The following is a 21,533-nucleotide window of genomic DNA, read 5'->3' as shown; positions in this document are numbered from 1 at the left end:
ATTTTTTTTAGTAAAGTCCATGTCTGTATTCATCCACTCCTGCGCCCACTTTAATCTTTTTAAGTTTTTTTTTTGTCGTTACGATGACCTGGATGCAATGAGACAACTTTTAAAGAGAGATTACAATTTCTACTGATTGAGTTTATTCTACTGTTATGCTTGACTGCTGTAGAAGTTGGGTTATGCGATGTCATATTCGAACCAAGGGGCCTACCTTCACAAGTCTTTTCCTCATTCATAAATGCATTTTCTTGCAAGTCTATGTCAATGTTACTCCCCCCTTTTTTTTTGTATGACTAGTGTAGTCATATTTTATAGGGTGGCGAATTTTAGGTCATCACTTTACCAATAGAGGTAATATGTAAATTTAGAAAAAATGACAATCATGTCCCACGATAGATTTGAAAAAGGTTTCAAATCCTTTCAATTTCTTGTAGAGATTTATTAGTTAAGATAAATAGAAATGGGTAATAGTTTCTGTAAGCTATTCTGAAGTAAAGAAAAAAAATATGGTTTATAATCATCATAAGCTTTTTATTAGGTATAGGAAAATGCTAAATATAAAAGGAGTGGAGAGGCTAAGATGGGAAGTTGGGAAGTTGGGTGTTCACGAGGTACTTTTTCGTCGTTTTATCCTGCTTTCTTTGGCACAAATTTCCGCCTTCAAGAGGTTTATGGCCGCCTTATGCTCAAAGATTTGACCGTACAAGTCATCGATTTCAGCCTGTATTACGTATACTTCCGTATTTGATACAGGTGGTGGGCTTGATACAAGTGGTGGGCTTGATACAAGTAGTGGTCTTGATACAGGTGGGTTAAAACCAATATCATAAGATATTGGTTTTCTGTTCCAATCAACAGAAGCCATTATAACTCTCGCATTCTTTCTTTCATTGAGCTTCTTATTACCGTATTTCTTAAAAAAATTACAAGAATCATATCTTGTGGAAAAACGGTAAAAACCCATACCTAGAACAGTATGAGGCAAAACCATTAAGAAAAGCACTTTGAATTCCGTGATTTTAAATACTTACCGCTTATCTTTCAAGGCTTTAAAGTGTTCAAAAGGAACATCCAAGTTTAGACTCTGGAGCCACAACTCTATGTTCCGGGGCGTATATGTGGGGTCTATTTCCGTTAAGGTGACAGAAAGATTTCGGTCTGTGCAGCAAGGTCTCATGGGGGTTTGGAAATCAATTTGAAGCACACACCATCTCTATCTAAACAATCCATCATGCTGTTAAGATAGCTCATGAAATGAGATGATCTTGTACCCACTCTACCATTTACGACAACTTCTTTGCTATTGACCTTTCTCTTTTTTGCTCCCCTTTGTTGAGGTCGCCCTCCTATAGCAAAGACTAGCCGCAGCCGCAATATCACAATTATATATCTTTTTCGATTTAGCTTCTTTTCAAAGAAACAAGAGTCACTACTAAACTAACCTTTTTATGTAATCGGTTACTTTCATAAAATAGAAGAAATATGTTAAGGGAAAAGAAAAGGATAAGAATAAAGTGTGTGAACCAGCTTTGTTTATAGATAAAAAAGCTTATGCCAGGATGATTTCATTTGTCTATTTTATCATCCATAAACAAGCTTATGTCAGGATGATTTCATTTGTCTATTTTAGGGGTATTCTTGGCGCACCTGCTGGCGCACCCAAATCGGGCTTTAAAGTATAATTCTTACGTAATATATTCATTTTGGGTGCGCGAAAGCAGTGCACCGAGCTATTACATAATATTTTTATTTTATGTGCGCGGAATGGGTGCGTCAAGCGAAGCATGCGCTATGGCAGATGGTATTTATGTCTTACTTAAATACAATAAGGCCTTCTTTAAAAATCACAGGTCCCACCATTATATTTATTTGAAATCTTATAAGATTGACGCATATAATCAGTTTCACATAGATCAAGTTATTCCTTCATAGCATGCTTATGATAAAGATTAACAATTAGCAATACATATTTTACTGTTCGGCTACTTTGTTTTCACCAAACTGCTTTTAAACTAAGAAGATGTCATTGCTTTTTAGCTTTAATCCAACAGTAACGAATACCATGTTATGCTTTCTTTCATACTCATCGGCAATGGAACGCGAATGCACAATAATAGTAAAAGTACTTACGATTCCAAAGGTTTCGACCATTCGCGATTACTTTATTCTGTTACTTCAAAAATGTCCATTCTTTTGGTAGATGTAAATAGGACTAAAATTAAAAGAAGGAACCTCCTTGAGCAAAGTACTGTTGCTTATAAAATATAGTACAAATACGTTGTCCCTTTCTTGATGCACTCATTCCGCGCACATAAAATAAAAATATTATGTAATAGCTCGGTACACTGCTTTCGCGCACCCAAAATGAATATATTACGTAAGAATTATACTTTAAAGCCCGATTTGGGTGCGCCAGCAGGTGCGCCAAGAATACCCCTAAAATAGACAAATGAAATCATCCTGACATAAGCTTGTTTATCAATAAATAAAGCTGGTTCACACACTTTGTTCTTCTCCTTTTCTTTTTCCTTAACATACTTCTTTTATCGTATGAAAGTAACCGATCACATAAAAAGGTTAGTTTAGTAGTGACTCTTGTTTCTTTGAAAAGAAGCTAAATCGAAAAAGATATATAATTGTGATATTGCGGCTGCGGCTAGTCTTTGCAATAGGAGGGCGACCTCCTAGGCAGAGTTCTTGAGTTTTTGGAACTCACGAACCGTGAATAGCTGGGATTGGACTGTAAATAGGTGCAATCATACTGGTCTGCTGGTCTTCTGGCCAGAATTCCTGTAAGTGGTACAAAAAAAATACGTTTGAAAAAAATACGGAGGTCTAGACATTTCCCGCAAAAATGTTAAGATTTATTGTTTATCTTCTGTTTCAAATTATCAATGTCATATAAAAAGGAAAATCTCACTAATCTTCTTCTTAAGAAGACTACAATCTTCTTAACGCTATCATACCTCAAAACATAAACCTGGAAGCGATCAAATGTCGAAAGCGATGCTCGCAAACAAAGAAGTAATGAACTTGATTTTAACATCAATCATTGGTATTCATTGTGCTATTTTAAAGCGTCCGATCATTATATATTAAAACATTTTTTATCAATAGACAAGCACGACAAGGGTCTGTATATGCCACGCACTTGTGAGTGGATCGATGGTAAACGTGCTGATATGATTTATGGCCCAATGACTCCCCTATCAAATTTGCTACCACCAGTTATTGTAGAGGTCCAAAACGTTGTCGATGAGTTGTATATGCACCGCCTTCAGAAATACTGTAACCATGTTTATGAAACTTTTGATAATATTAAACCAATTGCACTGACCATTTGCGTGAAATCGATAAGAGAAGTATTTACAAAGGATTATTATGATACTGAAAAAGGTGAATTTTTCAGTAGATAGGGACAGTGGGAATCTCGTTAATCCATTCATGCGCGTCACTAATTAGATGACGAGGCATTTGGCTACCTTAAGAGAGTCATAGTTACTCCCGCCGTTTACCCGCGCTTGGTTGGATTTCTTCAAAAATATTTTAATATGGGCGTAAAAAACTCATTAAAACAACTTTTAAAACAATTACCGTCTCAGTATTGGGCACAGCAACATCTTATTTTAACTCCATCAACCATTGCAAACCATCTTCACGAGCCTCTTCATCCCATGGTTGCGCTGGAGTATGTGCTCTCAGAGCAGTAATGTTCTCTTCTTGGTCTTGAGTACAGGGATGATTCCACTGTAAAGTTATTATATAGCATCGCGAAACAAACAGTCGATCAGGAAATACGTATACATGATGCCACTATTGACGTTTTCATGGATGTTTGCACTCAAATCAAAACACAATTCGAAAGAATAATTGAAGCTATGAATGAAGATGGCTCGTCATCGACACGCGCGATAAACTATGCTCGTGCAGGTTTGGTGTACATGGATACATGTTTGTACAAGTACCAACAGCAATCTTCAAGCACTTCAGCAACTGCCCTTCCTCCTCCTCCAGATCTTCCTGATGGAGTGACTCCAACAGCCGGAAGGCAAACGGTTGAAGTACTGCAACAAATCAAGCCACAAGAAAAAAGACGTGATATGGATGTAGTTGATGAATTTGTTATGGCCTGGATGAAGGACCACAAACGCATGGACTGAAAAAAGTGTTTCAATGAAGGACGTGCCAACGGGCACTACAACAACTACAAGGATGCTAGAACACTTTCCATTACGTATCATCAAGTAAAGTCAAAGCTGGAAAAAAGAACACTGGAATGAAGACAGTAGGAAGAGTCAAATCAACCAATTAAAGTTTTTATGATATGTCGATTTTAAGTAAATTGAAATTAAATGTACAGTTATACACTAAAGAATAAGTGTTCCTTTGAGCTTTTATTTAACTTAATTATGTGATGAATAAGCGAATTAAATACAAACTCTAAAGATCTACACTAAATATTGTGTAGTATTTTATTATTATTATTTTTTTACCCATCATCGACGACATTGATAATATGAAACAGAACAAATTGTTAAGATTAACAATAAATCTTAACATTTTTTGCGCCCATCTTATCAAAAATTGAGGATATGATTGGATGAAGTACCTTTGAAAATTCTGTCCTACCACAGGTATGAATAGGGAGCCAAAAAAAGTAAAATAGAATGACTTTGTCCAAAATAAAATGGACAAAGTCTGAAAACCAAGTAAAACACTATATTTTCTAATATTGACCTTTTTGGAATAAAAAAACCACCTTTTTAAAAATAAAAACCGTCTTTTGGGGAAAATCAAACTGCCTTTTGAGTAAAATCAAACCGCCTATTGGATAAATCAAAACCACCCTTTGTGAAAATTTATTAGCCATGGTCCCCCCCTTTTTTTTTCTTTCATTTATCAGTGCTCTTTACCCCTTATCTTTATACAAAAAATAAATAAAAGAATAATAGGCTTATACCCAACCCCCTTCTTTCTCCCTTTGCTCTTTTAACCTCTTGTTCGAAAAAAGAAAACATGGCAGATCAGGCATCGATAAAGGAGGATTCGACAATAAAAGCCAACGCGTCTACAAAGAACACTCCTAAACGACCTCGATTAAATTACCTTCATTCAGCATGGACCACCAACGACCTCTACTACCATGATTCAGGCACTTATATGCCTTCCTCTACCACATCCACTACCAAGACATCACCACAAGAAAATCTCTATCATTTTCGTTTACCTCCGCTTCAATTACAAGATGTGGATCAAGATGAAGAGGAATGTGACGAAGTCTTGACCGAATTATTTAGAGTGATCACCATTGCCAACATGCTTTGTCTGTTCGGCTCTCTCTTTGCTACAACACTTGTACTTTACACTATCCCTTCATTTCACCTCATCCTCAGAGACCCCGATTGGATGCCTCATGCCATTTTACCACTCTATGTTCTATGGTGGCTCTTCATGTTACTCGTCCTCAAACACCGCACTACCGAACATCTCTCGCAATACCTGAATTGGACTCAACTCAGTACACTCACCATGGCCTTCACACATTCAGTGATGCCTATCCGACACCCTTCCTTTCGCTACTACCATCTCTGTCTCGTCTCACTCTCGCTCTCCGCCTTATTCACTTTTGCCTTCACCGCACGTCTCGTTAAGGCCAACGAGATCAAACTCGACCGATTCAAAAGACGCATGAAGCGAGAAGAGATCAAGCTACAACAATGCGTAGATACCCATACCACTGAATTCACAGACCATCGTCTCGCTTTCATCTCCACTGTCTCTCAGGAGATCCAGGATGTGGCCCTCATGGTCATCACCACCCTCGAACAATTCTCGCCCGCTAACATTTTGGCTAATCACACGCATGAATTATTAAGTGCTTGCTCCATTGCCGTACCCATCGCCAGTATCTCGGCCATCAACACGACCATTCGTCAAGTATGTCATGTGAGCTCACATCTCGAACTTCTCAGCAAATTAACCATACAGGCTTGGACTCGATCTAACATCCATCTCTTGCAATTACCCGCTCTTGTCTCTGCTGAATTCGATATCGGCGAACTCTTGCAAAGCTTGGGTGATGCCTTGGCTGGTGTCGCAGCGAAATTGGGAGTGGATTTTGTGATCTATCATTGTGATAATCGGCTTCATCATTCCATTGTCATTGGCGATGAAGGAGCGATCCGTCATGCCTTGTTAAATGTACAGTATCTCATTTTTTTTTCTTTGGAATAGACATGTACTTGAAGCTAATCCCCCATGACCCTTTTTTTTTTCTTTACCCTCGCAGCACATTCGAAATATTTTGGAATGCTGTACACGCGGTGCATCCATTGAAGTCGGATTAAATGTCAATGAGATACGCGATCCCGACAAATTAAATATCCTGTTTTACATCACCCATACTAGTTCACCTGATATTCGTGATGCCAGTGCAGCGCTCCTACCCAACGCCAACCTCACCTCACAACTCCTCACGTACATTGGTGGATCCTGCGCTATCGATACCGAAACCGAAAACCAAACTCGATTCGAATTCAGCTTTCAACTGGGTCTGGGTAAGAGGGAATTACCCACCATCAAACATGGACCCTCGTTGCTTCAAAACCATTACGCCAATATCAAATTCTCCAACGAACCCAGCTTGAAGGAGCTACACAAGTTCATTGAGAATCTCAAGGGCTTAAAAATGGTCTTGCATGCACCCGAACAAAGTATCTTTGCTAAACACATGACCAGTTGCTTGGCAAGTTGGAATACAGATATCAGTCATGTTCCTGTGACCGTTCATGAATCAACGCCGGCCGAAGAAGAAGAGGTCGCCTTCACCGCTGCCATCCCTACCACGCCACCCGTTCCTTCACCTGCCATTGAGGAAGAACACCTTCATTCCATACCCCCTTCCTTCATCTTGATTGATGATGATATCCCAACCTTGGAAAGCAAATTAGGTGAATTCCGAACTCAACCTCCTGCATCGGCCAACGTACTTCAACAAGCACATCAAGGTCGTCGTAATCATTACAACAAGAAGAACTTTTTTCATCAAGGTACCACCGCTATCATTCATTTCACCTCTCTTAATAATTACAAAGCCGTCAGAGATACCATCGCCGCTTATGCCTTCTTGCCATCGGGTAGAGACCCCTTTTCTATGCCCCGTGTTGTTGTTGTCCCCAAACCAGCTGGACCACGTCGTTTTCTCACTGCTTTACATACCGCTTGGAATAATTCTGTTGTCGAACCCCATTTCTCGGCCATTGCAACATCTCCTTCGAGTCCCATGCCTCCTATTCTTTCCATGTTGGTCCAAAGAGAAATCGCCGCCGCCGCTTCCACAGCTGCTATTACTGCTGCCTCTTCTAATGTGACTTCCCCTCAGCAAGATCTCCTAACCAGAATTTCTCCCGGGAATGAAACTTCCCCGGGGGGTAGTAACAATCGTCGAAGACCCGTTAGTGGTATCTTTAGCCCTCCCATCGATAACTATTTCTCTTCACAACAACCCACGCGACGTCGATCCAGTAACCATGTCGATCTCATCGATCCTGAACTACCCCTACCTCCTCGTATCTCACCATGTTTACCCGATATCATTCGAGCAGACCCCATTACAGCAGCATTGGATGAACCACCTGTCACCGTTGTGACAGATCCCATCGTGCCCAGTGAACCTCCCAAAAAGAAATCCTCCTTTGCGGGTCAACCCATGATGAACATTCGATCGCATAAAAAGAAGCGCAAGGATCGTGGTGTACCCTTTGCCGATGTTGTCTCACCACCTATTCATGTCCTCATCGTGGAAGATAATATCATCAATCAAGCCATCTTATCCGCCTGGATGAAAAAACACAAGATCAAATTCGCTGTTGCCAGTAACGGCCTGGAAGCCGTGAACAAGTGGAAAACAGGTGGCTTTCATCTTGTCTTGATGGACATTCAGTTACCCGTCATGAACGGTATTGAAGCTACCAAGAAAATTAGAGCGATTGAAAAGGAACAAAAAATTGGTGTCTTGCCCATGTCTTCTTCTTTTCTACGTCAACAACAAGAAGTGGCGGCCGCAGTAGCAGCAGCAACGGCAGCAGCAGCAGCAGCAACGGCTACTGATACTCAAGCATCGACTCCTCCTCTCGAAGAAAACACAGACATCCAGGACGATCTCTCTCCCTCGAACGTCCCTTCCATCTTTCGTTCACCTGTCATTATTGTCGCTCTTACCGCTTCCTCCCTTGAATCTGATCGTCACGCTGCTCTGGCTGCAGGCTGCAATGACTTTCTCACGAAACCCGTGAGTCTCGAATGGTTGGAGAAAAAAATTATTGAATGGGGATGTATGCAAGCCTTGATTGATTTCGAAGGTTGGCGTCGTTGGAAACGTAAAAGCACGCATGACGATAACAGTGAAATTATCAAGAAGAAATTAGCCAGCTTTACATCGCATCGTACGTTACAGATTGATAAACAAAAAAATCGTAGTGAGTCTGAAAGTCCAACAGCGACAGCAGCGACAGCGACATCGACGGACAAAAAACAAGGTGTCTTGTTACCGGGGATCAGCCATCTTGTCAAACAACGTAGATTTTCATCCACTGTGGCGCAAACTAAACTCATCCTTAAACCTTCCAAAACTGATTCCGATGTCATGCCCCGTGCTCTTCCATCCATATCGAATTTTCATCATAAAAAACTCGATATTCAATCAAGTACCCCACAGTCTGGAAACAAGGAGTCTTGAAATCCACCTTTATAAAAAAAAAAACTTAACAAAATACCCCCCCCCCACACACACACACACACATAACAACAATAAACCATTGTATTCATTTTTTTTTTCTTTTTGTGTTGTTTTTATTTTTGAACGAATGATAGAAGCCCTTCCAAATTTTTTCTTTTTAAAAAGATGTGTATAGAAAAAGGTTTATTGTTCATTCTATCATGAAGCAACAATAGGGGAATGCTGTTTATAGAATAGGAGAAACAGGGTAATGGGGGGAGTCTAGGAGTTCAAGGGAAAAAAAAAAGTTTAAAAAAGAGTATATAAGAGAGAAAAATGCAGAATAATTCATCTTTATTTCTATTCTTTCACCCCTTTTTTACCTGTATATATAAATATAAATATAAAAAGAATGCCTTCCATCTTCTCCAGTAGTAGTAGTAGTAAGAAAGGATATCTTGAAGATACCTTAACAAAGAAAGCCCGCACAAGCATCAGTCATTTCTTTCCCGGGCTAAAACGAAAACGTTCGTATCACCTCGAAGAGGAAGAAGAAGAAGATCAAGAAATCGTTACACCTACCAAGAAAAAGAAGAAGATAAACACCATGACACGCTTGTTCCAAAAGATCGCCATCCTTAAATCAGCTACTAAAAAGAAAAGAAAACAACAAAAAGAAGAGAAAGAGGAAGAAGAGGAAGAGGAGCCATCGTGGTACCAACCTATCGAATTCACATTACCCACCATCCAATGCACACAAGGTTGTTTGGGTATCCCTCCTCGGCTGAAGGAAGAAGAATCTTCTATTTTCGACACAAAAGAAGGTCTGGTGATGAAATTCCCTAGTCCACCTCCATCACCGCCACCCACAAGACCGTCTCGAAGAAGACAGGATTCATGTCCTGCTAGGTTCCTTTCCATCCTTCTCATGGATTCACCTTCTTCCTCAGACGATGAGGAAGAAGACTTGCTGTTAACTCCCAGTGAATCAGAAACAAACATATTAATTGACAAAGCGAAGCGTCTCACATTGTCGTAGGCGGCGGTGGTGGTGGTTAAATTAGAAACGCACAGAAAAATTATTATTACTTTGACACATGTAAATTTTTAAAAAAAAAGTAAATAAAAACCCACTTGCGCTCTACATTTTATCAGTGGTGTAGATATATTTTTGGGTGGGCGACTTTAGGTCAAACTTTACCAATAGAGGTAATATGTAAATTTAGAAAATGACAATCATGTCCAGTAAGCAATTCTGAAGTAAAGAAAAAAATCATAAATTGTTTTTACTTATTGTAAAATATTAAAGAAAACTAATTTAACGACGCTTGATGGTGTTAAGACACTGGTAATAGTTCTTAAAGGATAAGGTGGATATAGGTTATTAACACTGATGTTAATAATAAAGTAGCTATGAAAGTGAGCACCAGACTGGAAGTAGTCAACTTAAGAAATCTTATAATATAAAGTTTTTAGGATAAGAAGATAATCAACGATAATTTTAAGAGGGCGAAAGTAATATAAATATAAACTGATTGCCAAGATTAAAAAGAAAAGTAATTATGTTATTATAAACAATATCTTATATACGGTTTTAACAATAAAGAGATTCGAGTCGAGTGTGAAATATGAACTTTGAGTTAATTGTTATATGAAAAGTATAGACTTAAGATAAACAAGAAGTATGAAAGTTGAGGGAAACACAAAGGAGTCAATTACAAATTATTAAGAAACTAGATTTTTAGTCAAGATAAAACTGAAGAAATATTTATTAAGAAAAAAAAGGGGCGTATTTATAGGAAAGATCCTATCCTGTGTAACACCAAGTCAATTTAGATTGGCTGCAACAATGGTCTTTTTTTTTGTGTGAATTTCAGCTCTCAAAAGATTGATAGCGGCCTTGTGCTCATAGATTTTGCTTTTTAAATCCTCAATATCAGCTTGAAGTGAAACAACTTCATTACTCGAAGTTGGCTGAGGGGGGGGGGGGGATTGGGTTGAGGGGGGGGGGATTGGGTTGAGGGGGGGGATTGGGTTGAGGGAGTGGCAAATCGTATGAAATTGGGTTTCTATTCCAATCGATAGAAGCTATTACTCTTACATCCCTTCCTTCCTCGAGTTTTTTATCCCCATATCTTCTAAAAAAACGGCAGGCATCATCTCTATCTGAGAAATGTAGAAAGCCATATCTAAAACAGTATGAGGCAAAATCATTAAGACAACACTTTGAAATTCCGTGATTTTAAATACTTACCGTTTGTCTTTTATGGATTTGAAATGTTCAAAGGGCTCATCCAAATTGAGACCACGAAGCCACGTCTCAACGTTCTCGGCAGTATCTGCAGGGTTGATTTCGGTTAGCGTTACGGATAGATTTCGGTCAGTACAGCAAGGCCTCATTGTATTTTGAATTTAAGTTGAAAAAAAAGCGAACACCAAATTCAACAAAGCATTACGTGTGGCATTCGATCCATTCCTGAAATCAATAACAAAACATCCCGATTATTTCGGGTTACCGTTCACGCCAACACCACCGGATAGTACACCGCCTACTTCTACTTCTACACTGAATAATGAAACGGCTTTGATCCCCAAACCTTTACGACTTTGTGTCTACGCCGATGATACGGAAATGTCTAGACCTCCGTATTTTTTTCAAACGTATTTTTTCCATACCACATACAGAAACTCCAGCCAAGACCAGCAGGCCAGTATGCTTATGACTATTTACAGTGCAGTCACAGCCATTCACGGTTCTTGAGTTCCAAAAACTCAAGAACCCTGCCAAAGGAGGTCGCCCTCCTATAGCAAAGACTAGCCGCAGCCGCAATATCACAATATATCTTTTTCAATTTAGCTTCTTTTCAAAGAAACAAGAGTCACTACTATACAAACCTTTTTACATTATTGGTTACTTTCATAAGATAGAAGAAATATGTTAAGGGAAAAGAAAAGGATAAGAATAAATTGTGTGAACCAGCTTTATTTATAGATAAAAAAGCTTATGCCAGGATGATTTCATTTGTCTATTTTATCATCCATAAACAAGCTTATCTCAGGATGATTTCATTTGTCTATTTTATCATTCATAAACAAGCTTATGTCAGGATTATTTTATTTGTCTATTTTATCATCCATAATGTTTGAGCCTTAACTTAAATTAAAAACACTTACAAAAACCTCTCAAGCAAGTCAGAGCTTGGTAGTTGTCTATCTGCGTTTGGAGGTTTTCCAGTAGTAGTTTGTAATGATAGTGAAGCATATTTTATGGAAAACAGAAAACGGTCATCCTATGAAGCTTAGATGATATAACATGTCAATCGACGTGCAGTGTATTAAGGGAGTCACAATAAGTACTGGATTTCCCACCGTATTTTCAAAAAATAGTCCCTAATTTTTCAAAAAGTCCGCAGTAATTTTTCAAAAAGCCTTTCACTGTTTTTTCAAAAAGCTTCTTTTAATTTTTCAAAAACATAACCTTAATTTTTCGAAAAACTTTTACCATGTCCATTGACGTTTTTATGAGCGATCTTAATCTTGATGTAGAAGGTGACGAGGAGACTGAAGAGCTGTACGTTCACTTATACCAAAAAAGTGCTGGATCGGCATCTAGTGTTACTGAAAGTGCCATGGAAGTAGATGAGGATATTGCTGACGATTTGGAGGTTTTCCCTGATAGTAATGACGAAGACAGCAACAAAAGTTCGGACGAAGAGAGTGCCCGCGTTGATGAGACTTTAGAAGAAGCACATATTCGTGTAAAGAACTATTGTGACCTTCATTATAACCAGCCCGAATTTAAGCACGAGGATAAAAAGAAAAGAATCCACATGAAGTATAAAGATGAACAGATAGGAATGTTCATTGACTTGATCGCTGCTGGCTCCGATGTGAAATCAGCTTGTAATTCAACTGGTATCAGATTGCACTCTGGTTATAATTATAGAAAAAAGTATAGAGAAGACCCAGAATTGGGAATCCCTGAAAGAAAGAAACGAGGTCCTAAGGGATCCCGATTCAAATTAAAAGACAGGCATGCAGACTGGATCATCAAGTACATCGACGAAAGACCTACTGCTGTACTTGCTCAAGTTCTGGAAGATTTGACGAATCATTTTTCGGATGAGAATATTCAGGTGAGTAAGTCAGCATTGCATAGATTTATGAGAGAAAGATGTGCTTTATCTATGAAACGACTTGAGAAAATACCTGCAAGACGAAACCACGTTGATGTAATCACTCAACGTCGAGAGTCGTAGAGGAGTGGATTGCTAACGAGGATATGGATTTTGAAAAAAACTGCGTGTTCATAGACGAAGCAGGGTTTAACATAAATATCACCCGTAACAGAGGTTGGTCAAAGAAAGGCAAGCCTGCCAAGGCTATTGTACCTACCTCTCGCAGCACGTCAATCACTATTTTAGGCGCAATTTCAACTGACGGTGTAATTGACATATCATTAAGAAAGCCTACCTCAACAACGGGGAGCAAAAAGAGAAAGGTCAATGGTAAAGAAGTTGTCCTAAATGGTAGAGTGGGTACAAGATCATCTCATTTCATGAGCTATCTTAACAGCATGATGGATTGTTTAGATAGAAATGGATTACACGGCTATTATCTTGTAATGGATAATGCACCAATCCACAAACCAATTGCAATCAGAGCGTTAATAGAAGAAAGAGGCTATAAGTGCGTTTATTTGCCTCCATATTCCCCCTTTCTTAATCCAATTGAGGAATTTTGGTCGAAGGTAAAGAGTGGTATTAAAAGAAACCCTTTGGACACAGGCGATCTTTTGACTCCTCGAATTATGGAGTCAGTTACAAATGTAACTTTACAGGATTGTCGTGGATGGATTCGACATTCGGTTAGCTTCTTTCCTCGATGTATTGCCATGGAAAAAATGCTTTAAGTTAATAAACAATTATAAAAAAACTACTTGTCTTTTGAAAAAATATTGGCATCTTTTTAAAAAATTAGATTGAACTTTTTGAAAAAATAGTGGAGCGCTTTTTGAAAAATTACTGATGCCTTTTTAAAAAATTAGGGACTATTTTTTGAAAATATGGTGGGAAATCCAGTATATTTGATAAGTAAGATAAAAGATGTTTATTATAAATTGTGATTCAGATAATTATATGTGTGTTGGTTGTGTAACTATATCTGATACGTTTGAAAAAAATACGTTTGAGAAAAATACGGAGTTCTAGACATTTCCCTAAAATAGTGATTGAAGTGCTGCGAGAGGTAGGTACAATAGCTCTCGCAGGCTTGCCTTTCTTTGACCAACCTCTATTACGGGTGATATTTATGTTAAATCCTGCTTCGTCTATGAACACGCAGTTTTTTTCAAAGTCCATATCCTCGTTAGCGACCCACTCCTCTACCGACTCTCGACGTTGAGTGATTACATCAATGTGGTTTCGGCTTGCAGGTAATTTCTCAAGTCGTTTCATAGATAAAGCACATATTTCTCTCATAAATCTATGCAATGCTGACTTACTCGCCTGAATATTCTCATCCGAAAAATGATTCGTCAAATCTTCCAGAACTTGAGCAAGTAGAGCAGTAGGTCTTTCGTCGATGTAATTGATGATCCAGTCTGTCGATTCTGGATCTTCTCTATACTTTTTTCTATAATTATAACCAGAGTGCAATCTGATACCAGTTGAATTACAGGCTGATTTCACATCGGAGCCAGCAGCGATCAAGTCAATGAACATTCCAATCTGTTCATCTTTATACTTCATGTGGATTCTTTTCTTTTCATCCTCGTGCTTAAATTCAGGCTGGTTATAATGAAGATCACAATAGTTCTTTACACGAGTATGTGCTTCTTCTAAAGTCTCATCAATGCGGGCACTCTCTTCGTCCGAACTTTTGTTGCTGTCTTCGCCTTTACTATCAGGGAAAACCTCCAAATCGCTCATCTACTTCCATGGCACTTTCAGTAACACTGGATGCCGATCCAGCACTTTTTTGGTATAAGCGAACGTACGGCTCTTCAGTCTCGTCGTCACCTTCTACATCAAGATTAAGATCGCTCATAAAAACGTCAATGGACATGGTAAAAGTTTTTCTAAAAATCAAGGTTATGTTTTTGAAAAATTAAAAGATGGCTTTTTGAAAAATTACTGCCTATTTTTTGAAAATACGGTGGGAAATCCAGTACCAACGCGGCTCGAAATATTCACTCGATTGCAAGTTTTCATGCAAAAAAAAAAAAAAAAAACAATCGTAAACATATAGTGATAGTTCGTAATATTTACGATTTATTCTCTTCCTCCTCCCCCCGTGTCGAAATAGTCAGTTTATTTTCAACATGTAAATTCAAAACTGCTACCAAAAGATATTGCTTTGAAGACAGGAAAAAGAGGCGGTTTGTTCGGAGAAATCAAGAAAACAAAGGATGCTCTAATGAAAGAAATGAAGAATAATCTTGATGTGAACCTCAATGATTTATTTAAATAAAATGTTACGCTTTTCCTTTATGGTCTTTCTTATGATGTGTAATGATCCCATTGAATATATACAATCAAAGTAAAGACAACTTTAGTATTATAAACGGCGAAGACAAACAGCAATTTTTTCAGAAATGTTCAAAATATACATTTTTATTAGATTACGTTATTTCTAATGATGGCTACTTTTAATTCACGAAAAAAAATATTCTTTTTTGTTTGATCATTTACGTAGTATATTTGTCATTTTCTTTTAAATATAAGTTGTGTTAAAAAAAAAGGCTGTCACAGGGGACAGGGGAAGGCTGCCGCAGGGGACAGGGGAAGGCTGCCACAGGGGACAGGGGAAGGCTGCCACAGGGGACAGGGGAAGGCTGCCACAGGGGACAGGGGAAGGCTGCCACAGGGGACAGGGGAAGGCTGCCACAGGGGACAGGGGAAGGCTGCCACAGGGGACAGGGGAATTCCGTCACAGAGGACAGAAAAGGATGAATTTTAAAAATTTGAAAAAGTTGACTTTTTATAGTTTTTTTGTGCTGTGACTGTTGTGTATCTTTGCTGGTACTTTTTTTTTGTGACGTAATGCTTTGCTAAATTTGGTGTGCGCCAAGTTTTTACAAAAAAAAAAATCTTTTTTTTTTTAAATGAACGTAATAGATATTGTAAAAAAGTCAGTTTATGATGACTTTGATTTTTCAAGAAACAATACGTATTACCTCTTTTTTTACATGAAAAAGATACATTGCAATTTTTGCCACGGTTAGTCTTTCTTTATCCGAGGTTGGGTTCTTGGGTTCAGTCCATTCACTGGATGGAAAGATGTAAATGGCAGGGTTTGCACTGTAAATGAGCGTGACCCTACTGGCTTGCCGGTCTTCGCTGGGATTGCTGTAAGTGGTATACATAGTCATTCTCAGGAGTTGAATTACCACAAGTCACAAAAACATTATGCCAGTGCGACAGACCTAAATAAATAACGAGCACTACAAACAGCTTCATTATAATACATCATAATAAAAGTGCCTTTCCGTGAGAGTTTACATGGAGTCTTGTTACGATTTTTTTTTTATTCATGATTAGCGAGTTCAGGTTTTTGAAATTTATATCTCTCAATGATAGTAAAGGTATAATTTGTCAGTGAATTCCGTGTCCTTTTTTTCTTTCTTTTTCTGTAAGTCTCATTTAAAACATTAAAAAGTATACCCATCAGTAATACCCCACCTTTTTAGATCTCACTGTTATACAGCTGGGATTGACTGCTATGTTTTCTTTATCAGTGCAAGAATGCATACGTTTAATAATCCGGTTATGGTGCATGTTTTTTTTAGCGTAACAAGAATCTGACAAGTTTTTATTGTTGGATGTCAATTTTAGGTGTTACACGCTTGAACTGTATACCAAAATAAAAAATAAAAATAAAAAAAAAAATAGAGGCGATTAAAAAAAAAAAAGGGCATAATAAATAATTATTCCTTTTTCTTCTTTTCTTCAGTATTCCTTGAGAACATGGAGAATAATGATTCGTTTACAGAAGGTCAACTTCTGCAAGCACAAACACTAAAGGACTTTGTACCTGATCTTCGGAACCTTGGACGACATCAAGATGGGTTTGCGACGGAATTAGGCAGTAGCGATGCGGACAAAATCAAGCAAGCGATCGAAGCAGCGCAACGAAAGCCAGTAACACTTGAAAAAAAGCGGTCGGTGAATCGACCTGTAGTTCATACCATTGCAGGATATCGCGTCAGTCATCCTTTAAGGGACGATGCGCGCATTGGTTGGACTGCCTTCTCTGACGCCATCAATCCAGGCGGGTCGTTGCATATTGCTGCTACCGAAAAGAAAAAGTCGGATGAAGTCATTGTATTGTGGCATGAAAATTGGCAGGATTATGGTGTCATTTTTATTGTGGGTGTTGGGTTTTGGGTCATGGCCAAATGGAATGGTAGCATGGGTATTCTTGTATGTTGTCTCTTGTTTGTAGGTAAAAAAAAAAAAGAAATGATCAAAAATAGCACACGGCAATGACAGAATATCCAACTTTTTTTTTTATAATTAAATTAGGATCCTATTATAAACTGAGCTTGAGCCGATTATCCGTTAATGCGACGGATGATATCAAGCGGGAATTTGCACATATCGCATTAGAATCATCAGATTTTGAACGAGTGGAATGGCTAAACAACTTTGTCGGTAAATTTTGGTTGATCTTTGAACCTGTCTTGAGCGCTTATGTGATTGATAACATCGATACCTATCTCGTGGATTATTTACCCGGATTTCTGGATTCAGTACGATTGACTACCTTTACACTGGGATCCAAGGCATTCCGTGTCGACAGTGTAAAATCTTTCACCAATGTAGGCCCAGACACCGTGGTAAATAGACTCCATTATATATATATATATATCAGTTTTTATATATACAAAGTTAACCCCATGAGGAATGTAGTGCATGGATTGGTCTGTTTCTTTTACGCCAAATGATCCGTACGGCATGACTCAAGATCAATTGGATTCGCAAGTGAGTCCCAAAGTGGTGCTAAACATTCGACTTGGCAAAGGATTCGTAGGCACTGCTTTTCCCGTGCTTGTGGAAGATATGAGTTTTCAGGGACGCATGCGTGTCAAAATACAGTTCATGAGTAAAATGCCTCATGTCAAGATTATCGAAGCTTGTTTTATGGAGAAACCTAAATTTGACTATGTCCTTAAACCTCTGGGAGGTGAAACCTTTGGATTTGATGTGAATAACGTAAGCTATGTAAAGAAGTTAGGTCTATCTAAAATGTGCTAAATTCCCATGATGGATATTTTAGATCCCCGGGCTTCAGAGTTTTGTTAGGGATCAAGCACATGCCATCTTGGGGCCCATGCTCTACTATCCTAATGTATTTTCGTTTGATATGGAAAAGTTCTTTTCTGGTGAAATGGATATCAGTAAGTTCTTTCTTATACATCATCCCGGTGAGATCTAACCATTTCCTCTTTTAATAATAAAAAAAAAAAAGATCAGGCGAATGGAGTGCTGGCTATCACCGTTCATTCCTGCACGCAAATCAAATCATCCGACACCAATCTCAACACATTCATTCGATTCTATTTAGATGAAGCTCAAGAGCTTGAAAAGACCGCCATTTGCGAAAATTCACATACACCGCACTGGAACGAAACAAGATTTATCTTGCTCAACAATTTAAATTCGATTCTGACAATGGAACTTCGTACTACCAACCATACTAAAAAGTCCGGCAAACGTTTGGCAAGAGCCCATTTTGATTTAAAGGACATGAAGTATGATGATGACATGGAGTTGGATGATTTGTAAGTGATTTTTTTCCCCCTTTCACATGGTGCCAGTTTGTAACTGTGTTTTTCGCACTTTAGAGAGTTACCAATGCAACGTCATGGTAAATTTATTACCAATTTGCTAGCAGACATGAAATACTTTCCTGTGTCTAAACCTATCAAGAATGAAGATGGCACAGTTATTGAAGCCGCACCTTCCAGTAAGTTCTCTCGGGTAAATAAATTAATAAAAGTAAAAAAGCTTAATCATGATAAACTGTATCTAGACTCTGGTGTGCTTCGTGTGACCATCCACGAATGTAAAAATCTTGGTCCTAACAACAAAATGAACCCCTTTGCCACCATTAAAATCAACGGCATTGATCGTTTCGAGACACCGACATTTAAGCGCACCCCAAATCCTAAATTTGAACGATCCTTCGAGATCCTTGTATTGGATCGAACTGAGGTCTTTCTTCGTGTGGGGGTGACAGACCGGATTAATTTTGCGGGCGATGCTTCTTTGGGAGCATGGGATGGATACCTCGTCGACATCATGCGTGATCAAGAAGAAAATGAATACTGGTGGACCTTGAAAAAGAAGGGACAAAATACAAGTGCACGTTTAAAACTTAGTGTGCAATGGAAACCCGTGGTCATGGACGGTTTAGCCAAGATGGGTGGTGTTGGTATTTATAGTAAGTTGTGTGTTCATCATCTTTTTTTTTATTATTTAATTGAACTCTCATGCATGAACTCTATCATCATCATCATAGCTCCTCCCATTGGTGTCATTCGATTCTCTATTTGGTCAGCTGTGGGACTTGTAGGCAGCAATAAACAAGACCCTTATGTTCGCATCAAATCGAGTCGTCAACAAATCCGTGCAAAGACCGAGGTTCTGGATAACACCGATTGTCCCGAATGGGGAGAATATCATTATGTGCCCGTGCACTCTATGCATGAAGATCTTGTTTTGGAAGTGATGGACTGGAGTTCTGGATCCAAGGATAAATCTTTGGGATCCACCATGCTTCATTTAAAGGACGTTGTTCTGCAAAAGAAAGACGGTGATACTGTCTGGTATGAGGCTGCAGTCCCCAAATGGGACGTTTCAGCACCTCTCTCCACAGGCAATATTCAAAAGGGTCATCTCAAGTATTCAGCCGAGTTCTATCCTACCATGGCTTTGCCCGAGTCTGAAGTCAAACCACTCTATGATCTTCATCATGTGCCTATTCGATACACACCCGATGATTTAGTTGACCTTTCTTCTTATAGTACGGGTGTACTCACAGTCAAGATCCATGAGATTAAGGCATCCCAAGTGTACGATTGCTATTGTCAATTGATGGTGGATTCTCTCAGTGCGCAACACAAGACGAATCAGGTCAAGGGTCGAATTTTGGCCATCAATGAGACATCGGATGCGTTTATCAAGGATGCAGGATTTTCGCGTGTGGCAATTGAAGTCAAGCCTGTAAAGACAACGGATAAGGATGATGAACGTTTAGCTTATTGGTATGAAAGTAGTGAACGGATCATTCGCAAGATTCAAAAGAGAGCGAGAGAGATGAATGGACAGGAGGAAGAGGGAGAAGATGAAGGAGAATGGTATAACTTGATTAATCCAGTAGGAGGATCTGCCAAGATTCGACTTAGCTTTTCCTATGTACCTTTGTTAAACTATAAAGTCAATCCTGATGAAAGCCTTGAAAGTAAGTATGAGTATGAGAGAAGGGTAAGAAAAAAAAAAGAATTAAATTTTTGAGCTGTACATTTTTATCTGTAGATCAAGGTAATTTAACTGTCACTTTACTCAATGCCAAACATTTAAAACCTGTGGATAAATCGGGTACAAGTGATCCATTTGTGAAATTTGTGATTAATGGTGAACTTGTCCACAAGAGTGGTGTTATCAAAAAGAGTCTTAATCCAGTGTGGAAAGATGAAAAATTTGATGTTCCCATCGTAAGTGTTTCTTTTTTTTTTTTTGCATTTTGACAGCTTCCTATAAGATGAAATTTACGCGCCCCCTACCCCCCATTTAGATGTCTCGTGTTACAGCCAGTTTTAGAATAGAAGTATTTGACTGGAACAAAATTACCGGAGACGTTCCGCTCGGTAAGTCAAAAAAAAAAAAAGAAAAAGAAAATATGCTAAATGACAAAAACAAAAAAAAAGGTTCGGGTGGGCTTACACTGAGAGGCGATATGGTAGAGAGTTTCATGGCCCAGGAATGCGACATACCCCTGGATGGCGTGGAAGGAGTCATGGGTTCGACTGTACGAGTCAGACTCAAATGGGAACCCCAGTTATTGCAACACAGAAGAACACATACCACATTTATGGGAACCACTCGTAAAATGACCACTAAAATGGGTACGACTGCATTTAACTGGAGTCTGCCCCCAAAAGATACCTCATCATCACCATCATCGGTATCGGGAGAGAATAACAAATTTAGTGTCAGAAGCATCCAATCAAAAGTGTCGGATATCGCATCTTCTGTGAGATCTACAGAACAACCGCCACCACCAACTAAACAAGAATTACCGGTAAAAGGTGTGCTCACTGTACGCATTATCGAGGCGAGAGGGTTACCAGGCCAGGCGGATAAACTTCATCCACAGGTTTCAGTTCATCTTGGCAACCAGCATGTCTTGAAAACAAGAAAGCTCAAAAAGACGGCCAGTCCTAGCTGGTAAGCTTTTTATGAAAAAAAAATAATACTTGCAAAAGAAGAAAAGGGGCTGACTTTATCGTTTTATAGGGATGAGAGTTTTTCACACGAAGTCATGTCTGGACAAGAGATCGATCTGGAGATTCGAGTCAAGGATGCACACACATTCCATTCTACTGATCTTGGGTTATGGACAAGTTCTTTATGGGATCTAATTCGACCACCGTTGGTAAACTCGTTAGACAAGTGGTTGCCTTTAGAACCAGAAGGAAGCGGTCAAATCCATGTCAAGTTGGACTATCAATAAAAAGGCGGTTTTTTAAAAATAAAAAATAAGTCCTTATGACATTAAAAAAAAAAAAATCTACTTGTTGACCCTCTTT

The 21,533-nt window shown here is 38.7% G+C and overlaps 6 protein-coding genes across 6 annotated transcripts; 4 read left to right on the top strand and 2 right to left on the bottom strand.

The window, feature by feature from the left end:
* Nucleotides 1-607: 607 nt before the first annotated feature.
* Nucleotides 608-1,180, bottom strand: EV154DRAFT_412408 (uncharacterized protein; the record flags this gene model as incomplete). Its single annotated transcript, XM_051595510.1, has 2 exons — nucleotides 608-941; nucleotides 1,035-1,180. 2 exons carry the CDS (start codon nucleotides 1,178-1,180, stop codon nucleotides 608-610), a joined length of 480 nt encoding a protein of 159 aa, XP_051462313.1.
* Nucleotides 1,181-2,728: 1,548 nt separating this feature from the next.
* Nucleotides 2,729-3,361, top strand: EV154DRAFT_494109 (uncharacterized protein; the record flags this gene model as incomplete). The annotated part of the gene is made up of 2 exons (XM_051599867.1): nucleotides 2,729-3,058; nucleotides 3,121-3,361. Coding segments are annotated over exons 1-2 (302 nt in total), but the record flags the coding sequence as incomplete, so codon positions are not given.
* A 1,520-nt stretch (nucleotides 3,362-4,881) lies between these two features.
* On the top strand, nucleotides 4,882-8,822 carry EV154DRAFT_435938 (uncharacterized protein). The gene is made up of 2 exons (XM_051596809.1): nucleotides 4,882-6,204; nucleotides 6,293-8,822. The coding sequence occupies exons 1-2, from the start codon at nucleotides 5,020-5,022 to the stop codon at nucleotides 8,738-8,740; spliced, it is 3,633 nt and encodes a 1,210-aa protein (XP_051462311.1). The 5' UTR covers nucleotides 4,882-5,019; the 3' UTR covers nucleotides 8,741-8,822.
* A 268-nt stretch (nucleotides 8,823-9,090) lies between these two features.
* Nucleotides 9,091-9,853, top strand: EV154DRAFT_494106 (uncharacterized protein). Its single transcript, XM_051599866.1, has one exon. The coding sequence runs from the start codon at nucleotides 9,132-9,134 to the stop codon at nucleotides 9,756-9,758; it is 627 nt and encodes a 208-aa protein (XP_051462310.1). The 5' UTR covers nucleotides 9,091-9,131; the 3' UTR covers nucleotides 9,759-9,853.
* Nucleotides 9,854-10,546: 693 nt separating this feature from the next.
* EV154DRAFT_535939 (uncharacterized protein) lies at nucleotides 10,547-11,119 on the bottom strand (the record flags this gene model as incomplete). Its single annotated transcript, XM_051604102.1, has 3 exons — nucleotides 10,547-10,693; nucleotides 10,821-10,881; nucleotides 10,974-11,119. 3 exons carry the CDS (start codon nucleotides 11,117-11,119, stop codon nucleotides 10,547-10,549), a joined length of 354 nt encoding a protein of 117 aa, XP_051462309.1.
* A 5,533-nt stretch (nucleotides 11,120-16,652) lies between these two features.
* Nucleotides 16,653-21,513, top strand: EV154DRAFT_494099 (C2 domain-containing protein). Its single transcript, XM_051599865.1, has 12 exons — nucleotides 16,653-17,164; nucleotides 17,245-17,558; nucleotides 17,632-17,934; nucleotides 17,999-18,119; nucleotides 18,191-18,503; nucleotides 18,567-18,688; nucleotides 18,755-19,165; nucleotides 19,244-20,185; nucleotides 20,260-20,438; nucleotides 20,519-20,591; nucleotides 20,652-21,171; nucleotides 21,241-21,513. Exons 1-12 carry the CDS (start codon nucleotides 16,687-16,689, stop codon nucleotides 21,455-21,457), a joined length of 3,993 nt encoding a protein of 1,330 aa, XP_051462308.1. The 5' UTR covers nucleotides 16,653-16,686; the 3' UTR covers nucleotides 21,458-21,513.
* Nucleotides 21,514-21,533: the final 20 nt, after the last annotated feature.

Source organism: Mucor mucedo, assembly GCF_025094135.1.
Source record: "Mucor mucedo strain NRRL 3635 chromosome Unknown EV154scaffold_8, whole genome shotgun sequence".
Lineage (NCBI taxonomy): Eukaryota > Fungi > Mucoromycota > Mucoromycetes > Mucorales > Mucoraceae > Mucor > Mucor mucedo.
Note: the sequence above shows the minus strand (reverse complement) of the source record. Positions and strands in the feature narration are given on the sequence as shown.

What these genes read in the sequence shown, in the direction of transcription:
- EV154DRAFT_435938 (XM_051596809.1), top strand. Translation starts at nt 5,020, where the DNA reads ATGGCAGATCAGGCATCGATAAAGGAGGATTCGACAATAAAAGCCAAC. An exon ending in TCCGTCATGCCTTGTTAAAT is followed by an intron (nt 6,205 to 6,292) that starts GTACAGTATCTC and finishes TTACCCTCGCAG; the next exon opens with CACATTCGAAATATTTTGGA.
- EV154DRAFT_494106 (XM_051599866.1), top strand. Translation starts at nt 9,132, where the DNA reads ATGCCTTCCATCTTCTCCAGTAGTAGTAGTAGTAAGAAAGGATATCTT.
- EV154DRAFT_494099 (XM_051599865.1), top strand. Translation starts at nt 16,687, where the DNA reads ATGGAGAATAATGATTCGTTTACAGAAGGTCAACTTCTGCAAGCACAA. An exon ending in GACATGGAGTTGGATGATTT is followed by an intron (nt 18,504 to 18,566) that starts GTAAGTGATTTT and finishes TTCGCACTTTAG; the next exon opens with AGAGTTACCAATGCAACGTC. An exon ending in AAAAATTTGATGTTCCCATC is followed by an intron (nt 20,439 to 20,518) that starts GTAAGTGTTTCT and finishes CCCCCCATTTAG; the next exon opens with ATGTCTCGTGTTACAGCCAG.